The 22,170-nt window shown below is 36.5% G+C and overlaps 3 protein-coding genes across 6 annotated transcripts; 1 reads left to right on the top strand and 2 right to left on the bottom strand.

Moving 5' to 3' along the window:
* Positions 1–40: 40 nt before the first annotated feature.
* LOC306884421 (nucleolysin TIAR-like) lies at positions 41–7,657 on the top strand. Of its 4 annotated transcripts, XM_079440254.1 has the most exons (14): positions 83–225; positions 1,098–1,194; positions 1,470–1,619; positions 1,753–1,807; positions 1,902–1,989; positions 2,668–2,737; positions 2,946–3,013; positions 3,452–3,527; positions 3,840–3,948; positions 4,040–4,135; positions 4,237–4,321; positions 5,846–5,969; positions 6,122–6,261; positions 6,363–7,657. In XM_079440254.1, coding segments are annotated over exons 7-14 (747 nt in total). In that variant the 5' UTR covers positions 83–225; positions 1,098–1,194; positions 1,470–1,619; positions 1,753–1,807; positions 1,902–1,989; positions 2,668–2,737; positions 2,946–3,011; the 3' UTR covers positions 6,478–7,657. The 4 variants fall into 4 exon arrangements, with proteins under 4 accessions (XP_079296378.1, XP_079296379.1, XP_079296380.1 ...); XM_079440253.1 differs by lacking the exon at positions 2,946–3,013 and having other exon boundaries at positions 43–225; XM_079440252.1 differs by lacking the exons at positions 2,668–2,737; positions 2,946–3,013 and having other exon boundaries at positions 41–225.
* An 870-nt stretch (positions 7,658–8,527) lies between these two features.
* LOC306884414 (polycystin-2-like protein 1) lies at positions 8,528–18,742 on the bottom strand (the record flags this gene model as incomplete). Its single annotated transcript, XM_079440243.1, has 15 exons — positions 8,528–8,674; positions 8,804–8,939; positions 9,145–9,239; positions 9,333–9,450; positions 9,547–9,668; positions 9,806–9,904; positions 10,002–10,122; positions 10,202–10,383; positions 10,798–10,968; positions 11,094–11,322; positions 11,606–11,830; positions 11,923–12,176; positions 17,191–17,318; positions 17,954–18,067; positions 18,445–18,742. The coding sequence occupies 15 exons, from the start codon at positions 18,740–18,742 to the stop codon at positions 8,528–8,530; spliced, it is 2,439 nt and encodes an 812-aa protein (XP_079296369.1).
* Positions 18,743–21,448: 2,706 nt separating this feature from the next.
* Positions 21,449–21,859, bottom strand: LOC306884429 (transcription factor atoh7; the record flags this gene model as incomplete). The annotated part of the gene is made up of 1 exon (XM_079440265.1): positions 21,449–21,859. The coding sequence occupies one exon, from the start codon at positions 21,857–21,859 to the stop codon at positions 21,449–21,451; it is 411 nt and encodes a 136-aa protein (XP_079296391.1).
* Between the last annotated feature and the right edge of the window lie 311 nt (positions 21,860–22,170).

Genomic DNA, 22,170 nt, shown 5'->3' with positions numbered 1-22,170 from the left:
TTCCTGTCAGATCCATCGCCCTCCAAACCCGGCTGCTTCTGCGCATGCGCAGTGACTGTCTTCCTGACTACCCGGGTTCCGCCATTTTCTACTCAAGATTGAAAGTAACACCAGTCCAGTATTGTTCATCCTAAAAATAAACCACATCTGAGATACTGAAAACAAGTTGTGTCAGCACTCCTTCCGGCATTCAAGAATGGAAGACGAGAGCCATCCCAAAACCCTGTAAGTAGCTGAAAACACAAACCCTGTCAAGTGCTCTGTGAATAACCGCTAAATCTAACTGACACACTCTCCAAAAACGACGTCCTACCAGCGTTTTTGACATCATATGCTGTTAGTAATCACTGCTTATAATAGGTAGAGTTTCGGTCAGTCATTATTTCACCTTCCTTACAGCAGAAAGATCGAAGGGCTTTCATCGTTTTCCGGCGATTGTGGAAAACATTTGTAGCCGTAAAGTTAGCATGCTTAAGCTAAGCTAGCGGTTAATTAGGCAAACCGGCTATTCATCAAAACAATTAAATGCAAGGCAAATATAATGAGCATATTTGAATTGTATTTCATAAGTTATGGTGTATAGGTTTAATATGTACACCAATAAACTATCATATTCAGTGTCAATGTGTTTGAACGAGTATGTCATTGTCTGCTGTTTTAGTAAAGGCCTGTTATCTAATATCAGGCCTGCTGTCGGTTCTAGAAGTATGAATTTTGTGTTTGGTACTACAATGTAGGATACACATTTCTCGTGAAATAACTCTTTGTTTAACTGTCAGACATAGTTTCAGTAGTTTAGTATTGTGGGTAATGTGTGTTCCCGTCCTCCTGAGGTCATTTGGGCATAAAAGGGCTGTCAGATCTATGCCTAGCTCGTGTGTGTGTGTGTATATATATATATATATATATATATATATATATATATATATATATATATATATATATATATATACAGCTTTTTTGAAAACATCTTAATTAGATGATCTGATTAAACTGCAAAATAATCTTAATCTTATGTGATATTATGTTATTGAATTATGTGGGCAATCTGTTATTACCATTTATATATTTTTAATATATTTTATCTGCATTTTCAGCTACGTGGGGAATCTTTCAAGAGATGTAACAGAGAACTTGATCCTTCAGTTGTTTACTCAGATTGGGCCATGTAAAAGTTGTAAAATGATAACAGAGGTAAACATCCATCACAAATTAAATTTTTTCAAATGTTCCCTGAAATGTTCTTTATTTTTTCAGTGTAAATGGGTTTGTGTGGAAATGCCTGTCAAACTCTGCATTAGCATTTATATTTGGAATAAATGTGCTTTTAAAATGATCCTAGAATAAACATATCATGATTTCTTCCATTTCCTTAAAATCACACCAAATGATGACAGAAAATATTAAACGGTCTTCCACACAATACCCGTGTCTTTGCAATAATATATTTTCCTGGCTTTTCTTCTCAGCAATCCGATAGCAGCAGGAAGGTGAACTCTATTGGATTTTCTCTTTTGCAGCATACTAGCAATGATCCGTATTGCTTTGTGGAGTTCTTTGAACACAGAGACGCCGCAGCTGCTTTGGCCGCCATGAATGGAAGGAAGATTTTGGGAAAGGTATATCTTGTGGCATTGTTTCATTAGACAAGTATAACAAGATGAGTGTGGGTTGAGGTTTATTATGAAGCATTGCACCCAGAATATACAGTTTCCAAAGATACTGCTTTCAAGTAGTGTATTTTATTAACAGGAAGTCAAGGTAAATTGGGCGACCACTCCTAGCAGTCAGAAGAAAGACACATCCAGTAAGTTCTTTTGTATTATGTATGTAGTGGTTGTTTTTCCCAGGTTAGATTTTCTTAAATGTAGTTACATGTGTTACATGTCATTCTTCTGCAGATCACTTTCATGTTTTTGTGGGAGATTTGAGCCCTGAGATCACAACCGATGACATCAGAGCTGCATTTGCACCCTTTGGGAAAATCTCGTAAGTTCCCAGAAGTCACACCCTTTAGTGAAACGTATTTTGTCTAAATAATGTCAAGTTGTGGTATGTGGTTACTTTGAGCCAAATGATCTCAATATATTATTTTTTAACCCCTGTTTTCTTTAAACCATGGAAAGCGTTTCAAAGATTTTTATTTAAAAAAAAAATTTGTGGTTGGTAGTTCTTAACATATTTACTAATTTTGCTAAGAAATTGATTCAAAATATAAACATTTTCTTTTGTCATTTGTGCTGGGATTAGCACATTTTGTCACATTTGTGTCAGTAATGAAACCGTTATATAAAACACTTGCATGTCTACAGGTTTGTCACAGCTGTTGAGAATAGGATGTGTTTTAGAGACCATCATTTTCGTTTAAATTTAATATTTAATTGCATTGATGATTTTAATAGTCCCATAATGGGAATGATCAGCAAGCGCAAGGCAATATAGTCAATATTGTGTCTCCAGATCGATCTGTTGTAAAGTGCACCTTAAAATAATTTCATCACTAATCTCCACTGCTTTTCCGAAATTGGTAAGTAGTTTTGATTTACCTAAAAAGTAACATTTTTAGTTCTCAACACAAAAAAAACATGATGCACTGCTACTCTGCAAAATGTTCAGAGTCTCCTTTAGCTCTGAGTGTCAGTTAATAGAGCTCTGGTTATTTTACAGAAATGCTCATAGGATTGGACAGGCGCTTGAAGGCTAACAGCAAGGAACTGTACACTCTGGGAACTCAGATGTAGATTTTTTTCTATTTACTCTTTGCTTTTCATATTTGTATACTGCAGTATTTTCCTATTAACGCTGATGTAGTGTAGACTTTTAACAAATCTTAGATAATTCTTGAATATTTGCTTGTAAAAATTGTTTTATGATGGTTTTCCTAGTTGTGTTGATAGTTTGATTCTCCTAAATTTCTGAAAATGTTAATTTCTCGAAATTTGCAGCTTCCCAAACTCCATATTGGTGGTAAAGAATTGACCAGGAAAAATAAAGAAATCTGTTAACAGGCCATGTATGCCGTTTAATTCCTTTTTCTCTTTTGATATTTCTATGTACTCTTGAGCAGAATTAGAAACAGCTGTTGAAGTTAGGAATGCATGGTAATGACATTGATGAAATGAGAGATTAAGTACTAGAGATTAAGATGAAGATTGGATCATTATGTTGTGTCACAAGGAAAAGTTGAAATCTTTGCAGGAGCTTTTAAATATACATGCAGTAGTGTAGGTTGCATGACTTTGTACTTGTTTTTTATTTCATTTTTTTAAGTACCTGTAATCGAGAGAATATTATGCAGAAGTTGTTAGTGTAAAGATTTTTTTAGAGTAATTTAGGATATTATAACAGTGTCTTTCAGTACAGTACAGTGTGTGTGTGGTTCCTTTCTTTTTGAGATCCTCTTGCTAGCTGTCAGCAGACTGACTTTTCCGTCGTTACGTTTTTCTGGCAGGGATGCACGAGTGGTGAAGGATGTGACTACAGGGAAATCAAAGGGGTATGGATTTGTGTCCTTCTATAACAAACTGGTAAGGCTCCAGTACAGGAACACAGAGTGAAGGTTATTCTATTTCTGTTTACTACATTTCATATTATAGCTGTAGTATTACAAATATTCAACCTATTGGAATGAGTCAGACTGCTAGAGTTGTTTTCTGTTTGAGTGTAAGATTTTAGTCAGTTTAGTAGTAGTAATTTAATGCAAACTAGGACATTTATGTGGGTAGATCCTAATTATGCAGAGGAACTAATGAAAGAATAGAAGTGTTGCTGCAAGATTACATTTTTGCTTTAAGTTTACATTTGTTTGTTTGTTAAATCTATAATTTCTTCTTTTCTAGGATGCTGAGAATGCCATAGTACACATGGGGGGTCAGTGGCTTGGTGGACGGCAAATTCGGACTAACTGGGCAACTCGGAAGCCTCCAGCCCCCAAGAGTGTGCAAGACAGTAAGTCAGATTTTGGTCCACTCTGTCTTTTATTTGCTTACCGCCTTTAGAGTTGGGCTGAATTAACATGACTGAATTGGGAAAATTTCAGACAGCTCCAAGCAGCTGAGATTTGATGAGGTGGTGAACCAGTCGAGTCCTCAGAACTGCACAGTGTACTGTGGTGGCATTCAGTCAGGTCTCACAGGTGTGTCTGCACTTACCTTTTTACTTTCCCGTTCTGAGTATGAGTATGCCTGCTCACTCTTAGAGCATTGTCATGTGACTTATACTGTTCTCTTCAAACAGAACACCTTATGCGACAGACGTTTTCTCCTTTCGGGCAGATAATGGAGATCAGAGTTTTTCCAGAGAAGGGTTATTCTTTTATCAGGTATCATTCAGCTATTCCTGTTTTTAGTTTTCTTATATTTAGACAGTTTATCCACAGTCTGTGTGTAATGTGAAATATTGTGGAAGTACCATATTGTATAATGGTTTCTACTAGTAAGGGCTGATGTCTAGAGAACAGAGTGGCTGATGACTTATTATACCATTTGCACATAATAATGGTAAGAATGTTAGTGAAGGAAAATGCAAAATACCAAAATCGAAAAGGCCCAATGTCAGCCTAATTTTTCACTGTTCACTCAACAGGGGGCAGCATAAAATGACGCAAAACAGAATTTCAACCTCTTAGCCTTGTTACACATCTAAGGCTTTGAAAAAAAAAATATTCAAAAGTTTGTGTTCAGTTATTAATTTTTTTTACAGAGCAAAGACAAATTAAATTGATCAGACATGTATAATGTTAAAAAAGATTTATATTTGAACTAAATGCTGTTCTATTGACCTTTCTATTCAAGGACCTTGAAATCAGTATCAATTTCTTTAAAAATATTAAGCAGCACAACTTTTTTTTACACTGTTAATAATAAGAAATGTTTCTAATTTCTGTTTAGGTTTAATTAGCCACATGGTGACAAAGTCAGTCCTTCTGATTTTTTTTGTAAACAATAGGATTGCTGTGTTCTTCACTTTTCTTTATTCACCAGTGTTACGTCTCTGATGTAAATTTAGTCTAGGATTTGAAAGAGGTAACATTAAGATGACATATTAAAGAAATAAGCCAGGGAAATAGATGGCAATGAAACAAGTGACAAATTACACCTCAAGAAAAGTTTATTGTTCCCAAGAAATCAGTAGTTAAACAAACAAGACAAAGGAAAAAGAAGGGAAGTTAAAGTGGCGCTTAAATCATAAAATAAAAATAACAAAAGAATCCCACATACTAACTAATTCCCAAATCCCCTAAACTATTAAAGTAAAGATATAAAAGAAAAAGTCTTCAACGCCAAAAACGTCATAAACTACTCTAAATATACAAAGCAAAACATACAAGAAAAGCGCACACTACTAAATTAATGTGTCTAATACATCAAAGATCTCTACGTGCGGGTATGTAGATCACGTGACTTACTAAACTCTTCCACTCCTTCCTTGTCTTCCAAACCAGCGACAAGATGACAAAAGCTAGCCATTAACAACGGAGGTTGTGACTAAAACATTAACAAGACATTACCAAAACCATTAAAGCTCTGACACCACCAACTAAAGTGAGCCAAACAAAGAGCGCAACGCACACATTCCGCGGATGCACACAACAATCATAATCCCAAAGCGTCACACTCACTCCCGCTCTTCTCGCTGATGTTCTCCTTTTAAACCTCTCGGACGAGAACGTGATTGGCAAGAGAAACATGTCGCAAACCGGCCAATATGACCGCAAACATGGCCAATAAAATCCAAGGAAGGCGGTACCTAAGAGCATGAGTGTAAGAACAGCAAAAAGACAAAAAGGAAATAACATACAGCAAAAAAGGTCGCAGACCGTAACACCAGCATCATTTTCTCTCAGGTTCTCCTCTCATGAAAGTGCTGCTCATGCTATCGTCTCAGTGAATGGTACCACCATTGAAGGTCATGTTGTGAAGTGCTACTGGGGCAAAGAGTCACCTGACATGGCCAAAAATGTCCAGCCGGTAATTCTTGTGAATTTGCTTTATAATTATCATAATCTCATTTTAATGTGTTATTAAATCCTTCCCATACAGACATTGTTTAAATCAGGCCAGTGTGTGTTTTTCACCTAGACACACAAGTTAAGCGCAAGTTCTTGGTGTTGCATTCACAGATGGAATACGGTCAGTGGGGACACTGGAATCAAATGTACGGCAATCCTCAACAGTACGGTCAGTACATGACGAACGGCTGGCAAGTGCCGTCCTATGGAATGTACGGGCAAACATGGAATCAGCAAGGATTTGGTGTAGAGTGAGTTTTCATGTATTTCTGATACAGTTCATGTGTAATGTATCATGTGGTTGCTATGCAGAACTTGTGGGTATGTTTACACCCTCTTTTTGTTGTTCCAGACAATCACAGTCCCCGGCCTGGGTGGGAGGTTTTGGGACGCAACCCTCTCAGGCTCAGCCTGGCCAAGTGATGAACCAGGCTAACTTTGGCATGGCTGGGTACCAGACACAGTGATCTGACCTTGGTTCTCGCTTCTTTAGATCCTGCTCTCATAGGGAGGGTTGCTAAAGACTAATAGGTGCACATCATCTTTTTCCCTACAAGCTTTGGATCTGAAGCAGGAATTGCTTTATTGTAAAGATTCAAATTTAGTTTAGAGAGGCAATTGAGATGAGCGCCTTCAAAGGAAATCTGAATTAATTCACCAGATTTGTTCCTGTTTTAGTGGAATTGGAGATGTATTGTATCCCCACCCTTTTTTACTGCATATCTTGAGGAAAACTGCTGATTTTCCCTTAAATCCCAGCTTCAGGAACTTCACAGGTACATTGCAGAAAGGCCGGGGTGTAAATGGTTTTTGGAACTAAGTATTTTCTTTTAGTTTTTTCTGTTCCTAAATAGCTGATCATGCATTTGCTTGTTCATTACAGTATGGACTTTGAATTTTGTACAAAAACACAACAAACAGCAACAAAAAAAACCTTTAATTCTGCATTTTGACTTGGCAAACAAATGTAAGTAAAGGCACTTTTTGGGGGTTCGTTGGACCTGTGTCTTGTAAATGTTGACGTGTAAATGAATTTCTATGTGCAGTGGTGTATATTTAATCCACATTAGCTCCCCGTTCTCCTCCGATTCTAGAGCTCTTTGATACTGTGTGTATAATGTATCTTTCTACTCCAATTTACAGACAGTGAAATCTCTCCCGTTCACTATGGAGAAAGGGTCATAATGGCCATATCTGTAAATATCTTTTGATATCTTGGCCTTGAATAAGGGTTTCAAAGCATGCGCTCCACTTGACGGACTAATGCAGCGTATGTTAGACAAACGTTACATGTGTGGCTGACATTTACAAGCAAGCCTTAATTTTTGCTCAGTCACACATATTTCAGTTGAACACTTTGAGTCCCTCATAGAGAGCTGAATGATTTATTCTAGACCTTACTGTAAATTTGTCCCTTTGCTGTTTTAACAAAAATGCTTGCCATTTTGGAGTAGCCAGAGAAAAAAAAGGATTGGATTTTTTTTTTTTTTTTTCCTGGGGATGTTAAGGAATTGCATGTTTCAAACCATAATATTGAGGTTGCTCAAAGCATTGAATGTAAAAGGCAGAAATGTTTGAATACAATTTAGCATTTCGAGTTTTCTTTTTAGTCTAAATGAGTCTCAATAAATGAACCATTGGACAAGAAACATTTTCTTCTCTTTTTTTTTCTAAACTTCAGGTCTGGTTTCAACAGAGCAAGTAACAACTATTTGTTTTGCCATTTCAGTTATTTATTTGCTTATAATTAATATCAATTAGGAAAGAAGAAAGAGATAAATATTTTACGTAAATATAAATATCTTTTAAAATATACAAGCAATATGGTTCCAAGATTAATGTTTGTGTTTCCACTGATATGCTTCTCACTATAAAATACATTTACAAGAGGTTCATATCAAAGTAAAGAAAGCGATTAAGGAATTCATCTTTAAAAGTATACATGAACTTTCCAAAGACTAATGCACATTGCACTGATGACGTTTCGTAACAATGTAAAATGTGACACAGTGACTCTATTCTCCCTAAATTTAGCTCTCAGTGAAGTTTCCATACTGTATGATTGGAAAGAATCTGTTAGCCATAAGATAACAGGAGAATTTGTTTCATAAGAACTAATAGTAGTCATGAAAATTAAATCTTCAATAGCAAGGAAGGTCTGAAGAATAGTTATCATTAGCCTGATATAGTTGAAACTCCCAAAAACTTGAGGGAATGTATTTTACACACCACAATACATCAGTTATACTGCTTAACATTAATCAAGCTTTAAAGTGGAAAGATAATCAGACTGTCAATCATATCACCCCTCATTCCCTCTTATAAATGCCACAGTAACTGCACATGTTAAACAGTCAGTATGGAGAACAGATACACTTTTGTGCCGCTTGTAACATAGAGTACTACGTCTATGCTACAGTAATACCTTCCTCTCTACGGTCACATTCTGAGTCTGTTTATCCACAGACCAGGCTTAAATGAAGCCAATTATTAGTTTGAAACTCAGGTTTTGATGAATCAGTGACGTGCAGAACTACTATTCTCAGTTACGACTGGCCATCCGACATCTGGGTACAAACGATTCCTCATATTCCCCATCGCTCCCTGAGCCGAGGCTCTTTCCAGGTTTACCTGAATATTCCCTCCTGAAGCAGGTCTTGATTCCTGTCACAATACAGCAGCGCAGCTTTATATATTTTCTATAATATATGCATGATTAGTGTATTTAACTCTAAAAACGCTGTTTATTTGTAAATTAAAAATGTCATAACTTTTAGAGATCTAAAAACTCACATCATCTCTAGTCATCTGCCTATCCATGTCTTTGTCGCTGTTGAATGTTTGAAGTCTCATTTTTTCCATGATAACATCCAGTTTGGACAATATAGTGATCACAGCATTTTCAAGCTGAGCAACTTTGTGAACCAGCCTGGAATGGAAAGGCAAAAGTAACCAGAAGACAAGTCAGAAATGCACTTGCAGCCTGAAATTTATGTGCATCTAAAGTCATGCAAATTAAACATGAATGGTGTTGTTACTGTTAACTAAAACTAAAAACTGGAATAAAATATACATTCAATTAAAAAAAACAAACTTGGAAATGGTTGAGAAAGCCAATGATTCTGAACACAAACCTCTGAAAGGCCTCTGGAGGAACTGTCTTCTCTCTGTGGTCCTCTGCCGATTCAACACTGTTTTCAAGATTACGAAGCTCTTCACTGAGTGTGTCCTAATAAAAAAATGACTCCATATTAGAGTAATGTCACAATAAAGGAACATGAACTTGCCAAAAGAGCCCAAGTGAAATAAAAACCAAACACACCCTTTTTTCCTCCAGCTCTTGTTTCATTTTCTCCTGCTCCTGCTTGTCCAAAGTCTGGTTCCCATCTTGGTCAAATCTGGAGAAAGCGGCTGAGATCTCATGGTCAGCATGACCCATTCTGAAATGTGGGACACACAACCAAATTACATGAGTTCTTCCACACCGTTGTTGCTATAATGTATGAGAATGTGTTAGTGTTTCACCCAAGACTTACTCTTTCAAAGCATCCCTGAAATCTTTAAACTGCAGCTCACTTGAACCTGAATCCAGGGCTTTCTGAACATCAGAGATCTTCTCCTTTTTAAGTTTCAGTTTCATGAAGGTTTTCTCATAACTCTGAAATTAAAGCATAATGTTCCACATGCATTTAAACAATCAAATCACAACAGTGTTGGTTTGTGTATTGGTTACACAACTTTCCAAACATGAATTTGGAGACGTATATACTGCATGCACTGGGATGCAGGACTCACCTGTTTGATGAGATCTGTAATCTGGAACTCATCTTTCTGAGAAGCGAGTTCCGACTTCACCTCAGAGTATGTGTCATTGATGATGGCTAGAAACATGTTCTGTTCAATTCAATTCAATTGATCAGGTTAACTGATAAACAGGCACTTATGATTTAGAACAAACAATTATTTCATCACATGCACATGAAGAACTTACCAGTAACACAAAGAAGACAAAGAACACATAGGAGAAAAAGTATATTGGTCCAAGTACTCTGTTTGCCCTGTCAATGGCATCATAATCGAAATCTCCGAGGATGATTCGAAATTGTGTGAAACTGCAGAGGAGAAATAAGAGATTCTGATTGACCTAATAAACACAAAAAAATAAAAAAAAGTTTTAAGTTTCATCCTTACATGCACTTGTTAAATGTGCTGAATGTTTCAACTTCCATTCCAAAGAGCAGGTAACCCAGCTGAGCATATGCAAAGAACACAATGAAGAACATAATGGCGAATCCGAAGATGTCTAATGCACAGCGAGCCAGGGTGGATGTAAGCTGGGTCATCGTCTTATTGAAACTGATGTACTTGAAGATCTGCAAACATTGAAGCCATCAACATTTCAAAATGGGTCACTTTAGTTTAATGCCGTCAAACGATTAATCACGATTAATCGCATCCAAAATAAAAGTTTTTGTTTACATAATATATGTGTTTACTGTGTATATTTATTATGTATATATAAATACACACATGCATGTATATATTTAAGAAAAATAATATATTTGTATATTAAATATATTTATATATCATATATACATGTAAATATTTTCTAAATATATACTGTGTGAGTGTGATTATGTATTTATATATACATAATAAATATACACAGTACACACACATATATTATGTAAACAAAAACTTTTATTTTGGATTAATCGCGATTAATCGTTTGACAGCACTACTTTTAGTTATATATTTGAAACTTCACAGTATGTATGTATGATTACCTTAATCCAAGCAAAAAATAAATTTACTGCATTCATGTTATTGTACTGGGTTTGCCAAAATGCCAGAAACTCAAAATCAGCATAGATGTCAGGTTGGTCTAGAAGGTTTTCAAGTAACTCATCCACTTTGATGGTTCGAAACGCACTGAAGACTATTGCCACCACAGCAAGCTGTTAAAAAAAGCAAACAGTTACTGTTAGAGTCTGCTTTTGTCAAATAATGTTTCCAAATCATATGATGACTTGATTATTATGACCAGAATATTTGATACTGATATGATCTGTTTTCTTCCTACCAGTATGACCACTATATCTAGTATGTTCCAGATGCTGTTGAAATGGGACAGTTTGTGGATTCGGAATTCCAGAATCTCCTCCACAATGTAATAGAGTATGAAGATGCAGAACAAGATCTCGCAGCCGATGATGAAGAAATCCCACGTGGTGACGTAACGAATCAGCTTTACAGTACGGATCTGGTAGGATGGGATTGCTCCACCAGTAGCTGGAAATTCAACCACTAATCTGAACGAAGAAGAAAACAATTGCTTATTTTATTTTATTGAAAAAATGTAACGCAATAAAATATGAAATTACATCAGATTACTAATTTTTGTTATTTTAATATTTTATTTTATGCATTTTATATTTATTGGCTTATTTGTACATTGAAAAGGACAGTTTTATGTACAAATAACAAATGTAGAAATGTAATTATTAATAGTATTGACTAACCTAGCAAACCAGTGCAAATATATAATTTGGACATGCAGAACAAGCGCAAAACATGTTGATTTCGGTCAAGTACCTTATAACACAGAAGAGATTGATGTTGGCGTTGTATGCAGTCAAGTCAATGAAAAGAACCCGAGTTCCACGATCGAGCCACAGGTTGTCTTTAAGGTCCGTCAAGATAGCAGTGCTCTCTTCTTTGGTCTTTGCCAGGTCTTGATAATATCCAGCTCCGCTGTATGTGGTCAGTAACCCCCAGTGATTCGACCCTTTGATCTCGTTTTCTGAGTGGTACTGCCAGCTGAAGAATAATGAGATTGTTTTTAATAAATAAACACATTTCAACCCCTGAAGAGAGAAATATGACTGTTGCTAATCATAAATGTCACTCACGCTGTTCCGTTGATCTGTCCAAACACGCTGTCATCCTCTTTCTTGTCGCTGTACACATCAAAACACTCCACGATCTCCTGCTGGAAGTCTTTATGAACCTTGCAGGAGTTGTTCTTCACTTTGAGCTGTCGAATACGAGGGACTCCTAACAACATGTTCTCGTAGTAAATGAAGGATTGATTTCCATTCGGAAGAGGCTCATCATTATACCACTTTGTCCAGTACAGGCTGTCAAGTAACGGGCCCTCCATGTACTGAAAAGATTATGGAAAATGATAGTCAGAGGGACCGTGATGCTGTACTGGATCTGTCCCATGAACAGAAAAGCATTATGGTGATGTTTTTAATACTAAATAAACATACTAAAAACTCCACAAATATTATATAAATAAAATAAAACAAAACATTCAAATAGTTTACATATTATTATATCATAAGTATCAGCAACACCCAAAACATAAAAGTTATTTTGCCATATTTCTTTTTTAAGCTACTACTACAAATGACAAAAACACACAACAAAATTCAATTATCATAGTTATTATCATAGTTTTTTATAAATATTTTGAAACCATTTTAATTTTGTTGGGCTTTTTTGGAGCTTATATATACATAATCAAACTAAATTAAAATCAGAAAAAGTGTTTTGTTTTGTTTTTCCGGTTAATGTTTGTTTTATTAACAAATAAGGCATTTTTTATGGGTTTAATTTCAGATTTAATTTTAGTAATGACCATAAAAATTTGCCAATATGTCCAGGCAAAGACAAAAACGTATTATTAAAAGCAGTTGATACTTAAAACATTAAATATGAATTATTAATGAATTACATAAATATTAATTCATTACATGAAAGGAAAAGGAAATCCAAGATGGCGCCTGTGTATTTGGCATGCCGTCTGCTGCTCTCGTGTTTGCTTGTCTGGTTGTCTGCTCTGTCTCTAAACTGTCTTTCTTAATCTTATTGATGCTTTTAATCTACAGTATCTCAGTGGATCAGTGACTCTACTCATATTCAGGGCCGTACGTTGGATCTTGTACTGTCATATGGGCTTGATTTGACTGATATTGTGCTCTCAGATTTTATGATCTCGGACCATAAACCCATACTATTTTCACTGACTCTTCCTGATCTCTCTCATTTTTCTACTACACCTGTAGTATCTACTCTCCTCAGTTTAGCACAAATTTCAACTTGTGCTTCGCTGAATGCTGCTCACAATTGCACTTGGATCAATCATTATCTGACTTGGATGCTGATCAACATCTTAGCCTCATGAATTCTGCCTGGCTCAAGGTAGCAAATGCAACTGCTCCCCTTAAGCCTCATAAGCACAAACCAAAATCTGAACTGTGGCATAACTCTGACACCCGTCTCCTAAAACAAAATTGTAGAAAGGCAGAACGAAAATGGAAAAAGGACAGGCTGCATATCTCTCTTCAAATGTTCAGAGACTCTCTTACATCTTACCAGACTGCAGCTAAGCCTGCGAAAGCTGCATATTTTTTTTATTTAATTGAAACTAATCACTCTAAACCTAAGGTTTTGTTTTCAATTATTCAATCTGGTACTAATCCTTCCGTTAACACTTTGCCTGTTGCCTCTGTTGCTCTCTGTGAAAGCTTCTTGAGATATTTCAGTGACAAAATTGCTAACTTCAGACTTAGCGTCTGCCCCAAAAGTGATGCTTTTGAACCTACAAATCTCCAGGAATTGAAGGAGGTGATTGGCAAGCTTAAACCCTCATTCTGTTCTAGCGATATCATTCACCCGAGATTTTTTAAATTAATTATCAATTCTATTGGGCCAGGTTTGGTGTCTCTTATCAATAAGTGTCTCCAAACTGGCTCTGTTCCTGCCAGTCTTAAAGTCGCTACGGTCACTCCTCTGCTCAAGAAGCCTTCACTGGATTCCTCTGTCCTAAAAACATTTCGGCCAATTTCTGTCTTACCTTTTATTTCAAAAGTTTTGGAGAAAATTGTGCTGAATCAACTTCAATGTTTTCTGTCAAGTAATTGTATTTATCTTGTTTTTCAATCTGGTTTTAAGTCTGCTCACAGCACTGAGTCCGCCCTGTTGAAAGTGTTAAATGATATTTACCTCTCTACTGATTCCGGAGACTCTGTGGTTCTTATTCTTCTAGATTTATCGGCCGCTTTTGATACCGTAGACCACTCCTCACTGTTATCTAGATTGGAGTCTTGGGTAGGTCTAAAAGCTAACGTCCTGAAATGGTTTCAGTCATACCTGTCTGACAGAAAGTTTTTAGTGAAGCTGGGTAATTTTACCTCTTCCCCTGCACCTCTGACCTGTGGCCTTCTAAAAGGCTCTATTTTAGCTCCCTCTCTATTTTCTCTCTACATGCTACCTCTAGGCTCTATTCTGCGTAAACATGGCGTGTCTTTTCATTTCTACGCAGATGATACTCAGATCTATTTACCAATTAAAAAAAAAAAATCCACTGCGATTACTTCTCTTCTGCAATGTCTAGAGGAGGTTAAATCATGGCTAGCCCTAAATTTCCTCTTCCTAAATGAAGACAAGACCGAGGTAATTGTTTTCGGTCCCAATGAGAACTCTCAGTGTATAAGAAAGTTAGAAAGTTTATCCGTTTTTAGATCCTAGGAGTTCGGAACCTATGAGTTCTTGTTAACCAGCATTTAAAATTTGATAAACATATCTCTTCTGTTATCGGATCCAGTTTTTATCAGCTTCGCTTACTGTCCAAAATTAAATATTTCCTCACTCCTAAAACTCTCGAAATGGCTGTTCACGCTTTTTTTACGTCTCGTCTAGATTACTGCAATCCTTTATATTACGGTATGTCTAAGTGTCAAATTGCACGTCTTCAGCTTGTTCAAAATGCTGCGGCCAGACTTCTTTTAAAGTGTCGTAAACATGAACACATCACCCCAGTTCTTAAATCCTGACACTGGTTGCCGGTTTGTCAGAGAATAGACTTTAAAATTCTCCTCTTTGTATATAAATCCCTACACAACCTAGCCCCTGTCTACCTCTCTGATCTTCTTCATCTCTACACTCCGTCCAGAAGCCTACGATCCTGTGACCAGGCTTTGTTGGTAGTCCCTCACGTTAGGCTTAAGCGTAGAGGTGAGCGTGCATTTGCAGTGGCAGGGTCCCGATTTTGGAATGCCCTACCTCTAGAGATTAAAATGGTCCCTTCGCTGTCTGTTTTTAAGTCCCTGCTAAAAACGTATTTGTTTTCCTTAGTGTATTGACTACTGTGATATGGCCGTTTTCCATTTTTAAACAGGTTGTATTAACCCTGGAGAACCCACGGGGTCAAATTTGACCCCTGTTAATTGCTGCTACCCAAAATGAAAAAAAAAAAAAAAATTGTTAAATTTAACATCAAAAGCCCAGAGTGCCACTTCTGGCCCCTGCATAGAGACACCTAGTGGATGAATATTGAACTCACAAGTGCCAGAGTGGTAGTAATAAGATGGCTGACCACATGCTGTTTTGTTGAGCTGGAAACCTAGCCAAACAAAATCGTCTTCTCAGCAAACCAGCGGATGGTAAAATTGTGTATTTTTTGTTAATCTATTTAGTATTAGCTTGCAGAATGCCTAGAAGTATGTTTTATATTATTTTTGGATAAATTAGCAACTCTGAGCTAGTTCAAAAAACGATGGGCCAAAAATGACCCTCTGGGTGTATGGGTCAAAAACATGTTGGGTCAAAAATGACCCTTTGGTTCTTTGAGTGACTTTTATGGAGAATGGTGACAGTCCTGTGTTTGGCTAAAGCCTTGAAATAATTTCATTTGTATAATATATTTGAATAAGTTACCTCAGTAGTACAGGGCCAGAGACTAATAAAGTAGTATATCTTTTCAGGGAGTATAGCCGCTCCCTTTTCTGGACAGGGAAAGCAGCAGAGAAAGGTCACTGTAACACAAGTATTGGAGCAACTTGAAGCTGATGATAGTGACTTTGGCCCTGAATTGGACAGCGATAGCGATTATGATGAATTGTTTCAACCACATGAAAGTGATGGTGGTGAATCTTCTGCCCAAGACAGTGACTCGTCCAATTACTCGTCCAGTAATGACGATGTGCCGTTTGCCGAGACTGCTAGCCCACAGATGGAGCCAAATCGTGCCGCAAAAACTTACAGTTGGCGAAAGAAAGGCTTTGAGTTGCCTGACGTGAACTTTCAAGGTGAACAGGTTGAGTCGTACCAGGATGCCGTGACAGACATGCCACTGGTTTACTTTCAATGCTTTGTTTCCCTTGATATGTTGGAAAATATTGTTGAGCATACCAATCAATACAGTGTTCAAAAGCAAGGGAAATGTGTAGACACTTCAGTAAAGGAGAAGGAACAAGTTTTCGGAATGTATCTCAGGATGGGATTAGTTCAAATGTCTGGAGTACGTCAGTACTGGGACAGTGAAGTTCGTTATGGGCCTGTGGCAGACGTAATGAGTCGCAACCAATTCAACATGCTACTCTATGTCATTCACTTTGTAGACAATGAAATGGTCAGTGAAGAAGTAAAAAAGGATCGACTTTGGAAACTGAGACCATTTTTGGATTCTTTTCGGAGACAATGTCTGACTATAGCTCCTCGCCAAAAACAGTCCATCGATGAGATGATGGTGCCGTACAAAGGGAAATTTGGTGGCATAAGGCAGTACATTTGAAATCCAGTTCTAACATGCAACAAATAAAGCAAAAAAAAAAAAAAAACATTGTTAAATGTAGCTGTGTGGTTGACTGATTATTTTCCTAAATGTAAAATAGTTTGCATTGACGGTGTTTGTTATTGTTATTCTGTGAAATTATACACCTAAAGCCCAATGGGTCAAATTTGGCCCTAATCCTAAATTAGGGAATAAAGGGTTAAAATTTAAAAAGTGGATATTTTGGTGTTCAGTGAATTTATAGAAGTAATTTAATGCATAGTTCATAATTTTCCAAAGAAGAAAAGGGTTCTTGGGTTCTCCAGGGTTAAATTTTTGTCGGGTCTGTTTTTTGTGTATGTGGTATAATCTGTAAAGCACTTTGGTCAGCCTGGTGACTGTTGTAAATGTGCTATATAAATAAAATGAACTTGAACTTGAACTACATAAAATTAGCATTAACAATATTAGCAACATCTAAAATGTGGAATATGTTGGGTTAAATTGCACAAAACTGGAAAAATGTATTATTAAAATTATTTAATACTTATATAGATAAATATACTTTAAAATCCTGATTTTCATTCACATCTGAACAGTATAAGCAGGTAAAACTCACTGTCCAGACATCATTCATGGTGCCAATGGAGGAAAAGCTGATTCCACTGTCACCCGGTGAGTTTACAAAGAGATCAGTCATAGCTTTCGTGTAATAGTAGGTGGCGCTGCTGGTCATGCCATAGGTCACTGCATGAGAACAGGATTACAGTCAGTCAGCAATCACATCACTTATTGAGCTTTGCACAGACGTGCTGCACCATTCAGCATCGCACAGATAAAGGACATCAATTCATTCAAGTTTGATCCATTAGCAGTGCTCACGTCATGAAAGCTGCAGAGGGTTATTTGTTTGAGTACACAAATAGCCCCCTTAAACAATGTGATTCCAGCACAGACAAAGCCGCAATTGCCTGCCCTGAGCTCTTATCAGCAGGGTCCTGCTTGTGTTCCTTTCAGGCCTAATTTTCCATTGAACAATGCAGTGCTTTAACACAGGGGAGCAGGGGACATTTTATAACAAGCACTTAGGCTGATACACATCTCTGGATCATAATGGAGCACAATATAATGGAAAGCCATGGGATCACATACAGTACAATTAAAAAGACAAAAGAGCAAGCTCATGACACTATAACAATTTTACATTTATATATTGCTCTATCTGAGCTTAATATTCACAGATCTATATTTATCAATTATCAATAATCCACATAGTGGTTTCAAACTTCAAACAGGTATTTGTGCAACAGGTAACCATTCATAAATATTCAGACAGGGAAAGCAGGTCTATAAATGTATCATACAATCAACATGATACTTACACAGGCACAAATCCACTAGGAAAACAATGTAGATGAGCAGTTCTTTGAGATTTGCTTTGACATTGAGCTCAGGATTCTCCTTTGTGTCCTTTCTTAGAGCTGTTCCCCACAGTCCTACCAAACCATGAAATACTTTTTAAAATATATTTATTTATTTGTTATTAACTTTAAATAATAATATAGAAATAATTTAATTATCATTAGAAATTTTTAAATATTACAACTTTACATTAAAAATATTTCACTTGTGAAATTATTAATGCAATAAAAGGAACACTCAGACATTTGTAATTTTTGCCGGAAATTTTTTTTATAATATTGAAATAATTAAATATACTATTACTTTAATATGAAATAATAACAACATAATAATAATAAAACATTATTTAAAGTATTATTTACTATTAAAAAAACAATCATAAAAAGTTAAAGGTTTAAAGCTGAAGTGAAACATATCATGGAAAACTGAAAATGCATGGTCCTTCCCTCACCGTTGACAGCTCTCAAGAGAAAAGAGCAGCATCCAGACTTCTTCTCCTCTGAGGGGTTTGTTCGCACTTTATCCTCAGCCAGATAGCGGTTAGGCAGATTCAGCTGGTTCATGTTCTCCAAAGAGCTGTGGAACATGGGCTGAGGGTTGTAGACAGTGCTGATGGGGCCGGGGCATCTGATGGGTGCAGGAGAGCCACTGTAGGCCTGATTTACCCAGCCTCTTTTCCCAAAGTTTTCCATCTCACACGCCACTGTGCTGCCCAGCTGATTCTCTGCCCGGTTATTGAGGTGTTGCATTGTGGTGAAAGGAGAGGTGGATTTAACAGGAAGTGCTGAAGTGCAGCTTTTGGCTGAGGATAGTCTCCCACCTGTATTTATACCTTTCCTGTTGAATCCTCTGAAATAGAGCAAAGCTGAAGGAGGGGCTCGTCTTTTGTTCACAGATCCATTAAAAACACAATCCTGCCATTAAGGAAACTGAGCCACAAGCTAGAGATTCTAGAACAGCGTTATTGACAATACAGACATAATGTGGATTTGCGTCACATTGTTATAGACATGCTGAAAAACAGATCAGTACCTTCATAATAAAGAGGCACGGAAACGGTCATTATCATCAGAATTGAATTATTAGCTTTTATTTGTCATCGTACTCGATCGAAAACAATTGATTCAAATATTAGCCTATCTGAAAATAAGTAGGCTACTTTATATTTAGATAACAGTGTCTGTTTAGTCTGTATGTGTAGCCTAAAAATATTTTACTCAGCATTAGAATATAAGAAATATATATAATAAGATACATGTTACATTTTGAATTAAAATAATCATTTATTTGTGAATCACTAAAAAAATCATTTAAAATATCTGCATATTAAGACAAAGACTGTCATTTAAAGATGCGCTTATTTTGTATGTAGAGGGATACAAAAATAGCTGCATTGTTAATTATTTTTATTTTTATTTATTTTTTTCATTGAGACTCTAAAATTTTCCGAGATCCCCTAGCACCCCCCTGTGGCACCTCGGGAGTTTATAAATGGCAAGGAAACATGAGACCTGTAGCCTATTCAAGCACCATGGGGATTGTTTCTCATTCAAATGTTAATATTTGCGAGATTTAATATGGTTGCACGATGAAGGATTTTGTTGAAAATAAAATGAACAATGTCTTGACCTTAAGCGGCCTATATTAGTAACAAAATGCAAGGAAGTGTCTTTGACTGCGATTAGTTGATAGTGATCATGACAGGATGATTGGTTATAATGACAGCTGAGGCTAAACTGATTAAGATGGGTGTTTCTAGCTTCATGCAGCCTACACGCTTTCGGTCGAGCACTGGCCGTTCACGCCTCATTAGCACTGAAAAGACACGTTATACACAGCCATTGGACAGCAAAGAGTTTAATCTCCTCTAAAATAGGAGTGGCTATGAGGACTGCCCTATAGTCAAGTTTGAGCCACTCTGTCTGAAAATAGATGTCTTCTTTCCCCTGGTGATCTTAAACTCTGAATACTGGACCTTTTATTGATTTAAAATATGAGGCAAACCAAAATTAAATGATTTGAATATTTGGTTATAAGTGAATCAAAATTTTTTCCTTCTTATAAAGTGGCTTTGTAAACAGCGTATGGGACACGCAACCGTGACGTCATTCAGTCCTTTCAACATTATTTATAGGCTACCTTCACTGAACTGCCATTTGTTTGGTGCTGTCTTATCTTGGGACACAGAGGCCTTCACTGAAATGTGCTTATCTGTACCTGGGCTTAAAAAAATTATTTTATAGCAAATCTGCTGCAAAATTTAGGAAAATGTGTGTATATCATTACATATGTTTTTTCTTTTCTTGTTTCTGTAGATTACAATGTAGGATATAAATAAAAGTGTTACTAAAAGATTAGCCTATATCAAATATAATATATAGCCTATATGAAGAGTTTACTTGCAAAAACAGATAACTAATTTTCATACTCTATCATTTTCATTTTTTTATTCATTTTCATAAATCGTTTTTTATTGTGTTTTATTGTTAGTTTGCTGTATGTTTTTAGTTATTATTATTTAATCAAAACAACCCAACTGCAGTTTGACTGATATTAATTTAAAAGCAGGATTTTAAAAAATCATGATATTTGAACATTTTTAAAAACAGAGTTATGTTTTTGTAATTGAATTCTTCCTATATATATATATATATTAAAAGGGTAATACAGTAATGTTAAAGCAACTATTTTCTCCCTATATTTACTCTTCAAAGGGGTTTTATTTTTAAATTTTAAAGTCGGATTGTTTTTATAAAATACTTTTTTATACAATTATTTAAAAATAATTGATGAATTAATATTTAGTATGTAAAATATTTGAAAGAAATGTTTCAAATGAAGCAAAAATTAAACTGACTCAAAAGTCTTTGTGTTTATTTTTGCATTATAACTGCATTATAAACAAATACATGTTTAATCACAGGATAAACTACAGCTCAAAACACTTCACCTACTGTACAAAACATTGTGTAGTTGTTGTTATTATTATTATCATTAGCCTGCTATATTCTTTTTCCTTTTTTTAGTACCAAATAACAATTAAAAAAATGGAACTACAATTTAGGATACCATTTTGGCAAAATAAGATCAGTGTATTTTTTGAATGATTTCAGCTTTGACTGAACACACTATACACAAAAATTTGATACAAAGCAATGAAAAATTCAAGCATCTGACTTAAAAATAAATTTACAAATGTGATTTTATCGAGTCATCATTTACAACATGTCTGATGAAAGGTTTTCTACAATTGCACAGAAAAACATGTCCTTTTTTGCAACAATTAAAGCAACTCTACTCCTAGAATGAGTCAGGCTCTAATAAAGCTAATCATTTGTTTTCCAGAACCAAAAACATAAAATATTACACAGTAATACAAACATATTTACTGACTGCTGTACCTATGTTAAGAAAGATACAAGTGAACGCACCATTGCTTATCAGTCAGTGAGAGCTTAGAGGTTTTCGTAGTGATAGGAGAAGGAGGAGTGCATACAGTCATTTTCCTCAGGGGAGTTATAGTGCATAAAGCAAGAATAGGTCTCTGGCTGTAGGCCGTCAAACTGTAGATTCAGCCAGTCTTTCTGAGGAGTTGCGTGTCTGCTGGCATCAGTCAGGATTCGGTTGAGGGCCATAATATAGCTCAGGGCCATCTGCAGCGTCTCATATTTGGAGAGTTTCTTGTCCTGACCCCACTGAGGAACCACTTTGCGGAGGCGATCGAATGCGGTGTTCAGGCCCTGCATCCTCTTCCTCTCTCGAGCGTTGGCCGCCATCCTCCGCCGCATGGCACTCTCAAACTTCTCTGGGTCTCTGGAGTCCGACTCCGACCCTGAATCTGCACAGCTCGGGCTGCGGGGCTTCATGACTCCTGGGCCAAAGGTCCTCAAAGGCCAACGGTGGTCTTGTAAACGGATCCTCTGAGGTGGAAAATTTCCTCAGACGCAATGTTCCTCTTGTTGTCCGTGTAGTGAAGTAAATCCAGATAGTAGCCCTTCTGCTCTGCCATAAGGATGACTGATGCTTATATAGAGTTTTAACAGGTGGCAGCAGGTGGAGCCCCACCCTTATTGCTTCATCCAAACATCCATTATTATTAATGAAACACACATATCCAACAGCAGGACTAGAGCACTCAAACTAGCTCCCCAGCCCAACCCCCATTAACTCAAACTTT

The sequence above is a fragment of the Barbus barbus genome (genome assembly GCF_936440315.1).
Source record: "Barbus barbus genome assembly, chromosome: 18".
Classification (NCBI taxonomy): domain Eukaryota; kingdom Metazoa; phylum Chordata; class Actinopteri; order Cypriniformes; family Cyprinidae; genus Barbus; species Barbus barbus.
Note: the sequence above shows the minus strand (reverse complement) of the source record. Positions and strands in the feature narration are given on the sequence as shown.